Source organism: Aplysia californica, unplaced genomic scaffold (genome assembly GCF_000002075.1).
Source record: "Aplysia californica isolate F4 #8 unplaced genomic scaffold, AplCal3.0 scaffold00727, whole genome shotgun sequence".
Taxonomy (NCBI): domain Eukaryota; kingdom Metazoa; phylum Mollusca; class Gastropoda; order Aplysiida; family Aplysiidae; genus Aplysia; species Aplysia californica.
In genome coordinates this window covers 254,756-257,258 of record NW_004797997.1, presented here as the reverse complement: position 1 = coordinate 257,258, position 2,503 = coordinate 254,756, and the positions used below count along the sequence as shown (strand labels likewise).

Here is a 2,503-nt window from a genome sequence, read left to right as displayed (position 1 = left end):
GAAGCAGAGCAAGCTCGTGCAGACAACATCCACATCTATGCCATTGGTATTGGTCTGACAGACACACGGGAGTTGGATGGAATTGCCAGCAGACCACTTGATGAAAACAGATTTGCCGTACAGGAGTTTTCTGAGTTGAGAGATCTGAGACACAATGTATTTGCTGCCCTCTGTGGAGGTAATTTAATAAACTATTAATGTCATTGTTCTTCTCTGAGTCTTAAGGGCATAGAAAACTTGATTCTTTTAACTTTTGACACAGGTTAGTTTGCTGTTCTGTTACCTTTACTCTTCAGATAGACCAACGTTGAAACACGTCTTGCAAGTGTTACGATAAAGCTTAATGATGGAATGAGTAGTCATGTATACCTAGTTACACAATTAAGTTGGGACATGGGAATTTGGGAGGGCAACAATTGCACGTCTAACTTCACGGTGAACGTCAGATGCATTAAAATTCAAGGGAAAGAGAATAGAGAATCCGATGTATAAGAAGGTCATGGGAGAGTAGTCACATTTTGTAAAGCACTTCGCTCAAGTTTGTATGTTCCTTCTTACACAGTTAACAGTCCAGAAATGAGCTACGGTGACGAGACAAGCTTATTCAAATTTAGCATCCATTTTTAAAATAATTCCTGAAAAGAAAGATGAATGTCCTTGCTTTTTACATTATAAAGTGCTGAACGAAATTTCAATAATAACTTGAGATAGTAAATTCTATTCTGTGTTGAATGATTATAATCTTAAAATTGTTATGTTCCCTGTACAACTTTATTTTTTTTTAATGTGTTGGTGTTTTAAAACACTCTTTGTTGGCATAGTTATGTTTTCGTATTCTACATCCTCTTCCCTTCCAGTGTTATTTGGAATTTAATATAGTGTTCTACTTTTCGTTCCGTTTGACTGTTTTTCTTTCAAACGTGTCTCCTATTGTGTTCTTTTCAACATTGAACAAATCATGTAATTTTTGCTCTTTACTTTCTTTTTAAACAGTTTCCACACCAGCCCCGACAAAAGTCAGTAAGTAAAAACCTATTGGGTATTTTCTCACCTGTTCCTTGCACAAAGGTTTGATTTAGATCGAAATCTCTAAAAGATCGGACTTCTTTTGAAGTACTATTAATTCATTTCATGCATGTATTTTTACTTTCTCAACACGCTATAAAATTGCTCATACCAACTACATCCACCGCTTCATGCTATCACATTCACATGACAAGCTCTGCTTTTCACCCTGCACAATAAATAATATTATAAGCTTAGTATAGAAGTTATGTCTAATATCTCACTTTTTTTTACCAAGCATGAGTTTGATTAGTTTAAACACCTATGGAAACAGGAATCGTTTTTTAACTGAAAAAGTCGTGATCAACACCAATACATCTGTTGGCGCTGTCACCGTCATCTTTTGTAATCATAGCAGTGCTTCAAACCCAATTTCTCGCTCTTCTCTATGACTCCACGGCGTTCTTGTTTATGTCATAAAAGTCTCCAAACTAGATAATAAAACAGTTTTCTTTTGTTTTAGAACTACTTTGGTCAGTATAAATAGATTTCCTAGTCTGAATGGAAAACCTCTACTTTCAGGACTTCCACTGTATATATGAAGTGTTTTATGCTTTACTTCTTTTTTAAAAGAAAGATCAGAATGCCTCCCCTTTTCCCATCTAATTGTTTCTACGTGACGTAGTAAACAGTCTCTAAATGTGTTACAGAGACTTCACTTGAGACTGCCTTATGGCTCTATAGTGAACGTTTCTTGTATACAGGAAGCTCTTTATGAGTGGAAAGGAGCATTCATGTTGGAAACGTCTGGACTTCTCCCAGACCCTAAAATGTTTCCAAAGGTCTGACTTTTAAAAGAACTTGGTGAAATATGAAACATCCAGAATTGCACAGTGTCCGTTATAGACCCTAAGAATGCGTGTGTCCTCTAGGCTTCGCCTTGGTTTAAGCAACACGTTTCTCACATCACTTATAACTTACAATTTGCTTTAAAATTGCTTTTACATAACTGTTTTTTCCAGCACCCATGTCCCTAGATTAGATTGATATAGCAATGCTTCTCGAATGTTAACTTTATTTTAACCGCTGATAAATAGGGAAGTCCTTTTCATCCAATTTTTGCAGGTTGTGCTGGGGCAAAGATTGATTTGGTTTTTGTCCTGGATGCTTCCACCAGTGTGACTGAGCCCAATTTTGAATTAATGAAAGACTTTGTGAAAGATTTCCTGTATGAAGCTGACATTGATGGCGGTAGTGTGAGGGTGGGTGTGATTATCTATAGTACAGAAGATCATGTTGAGTTCCAAATGAACACCTACAGAACAAAGGCTGATGTATTTAATGCAGTAGATAATATCCCATACCGCTATGGCAGCACCAACACTGCAGACGCCCTTCAAACCATGAGGGCCGAAATGTTTACAAGAGCCAATGGAGACCGTCCCAATGTAGACAACATTGCCATTGTGGTAACAGACGGTGTGTCAAACATCAATGC

At 37.1% G+C, this 2,503-nt stretch overlaps 1 protein-coding gene across 1 annotated transcript in view; it reads left to right on the top strand.

Annotated features, from left to right (window-relative positions):
- Positions 1–2,503, top strand: part of LOC101853496 (collagen alpha-3(VI) chain-like) — a gene marked incomplete in the record, with an annotated part of 90,458 nt that overhangs the window by 33,012 nt on the left and 54,943 nt on the right. Inside the window, 3 exon segments of the mRNA XM_035972523.1 lie at positions 28–178; positions 994–1,020; positions 2,131–2,503. Of these exon segments, the coding sequence (XP_035828416.1) occupies positions 28–178; positions 994–1,020; positions 2,131–2,503 (551 nt within the window).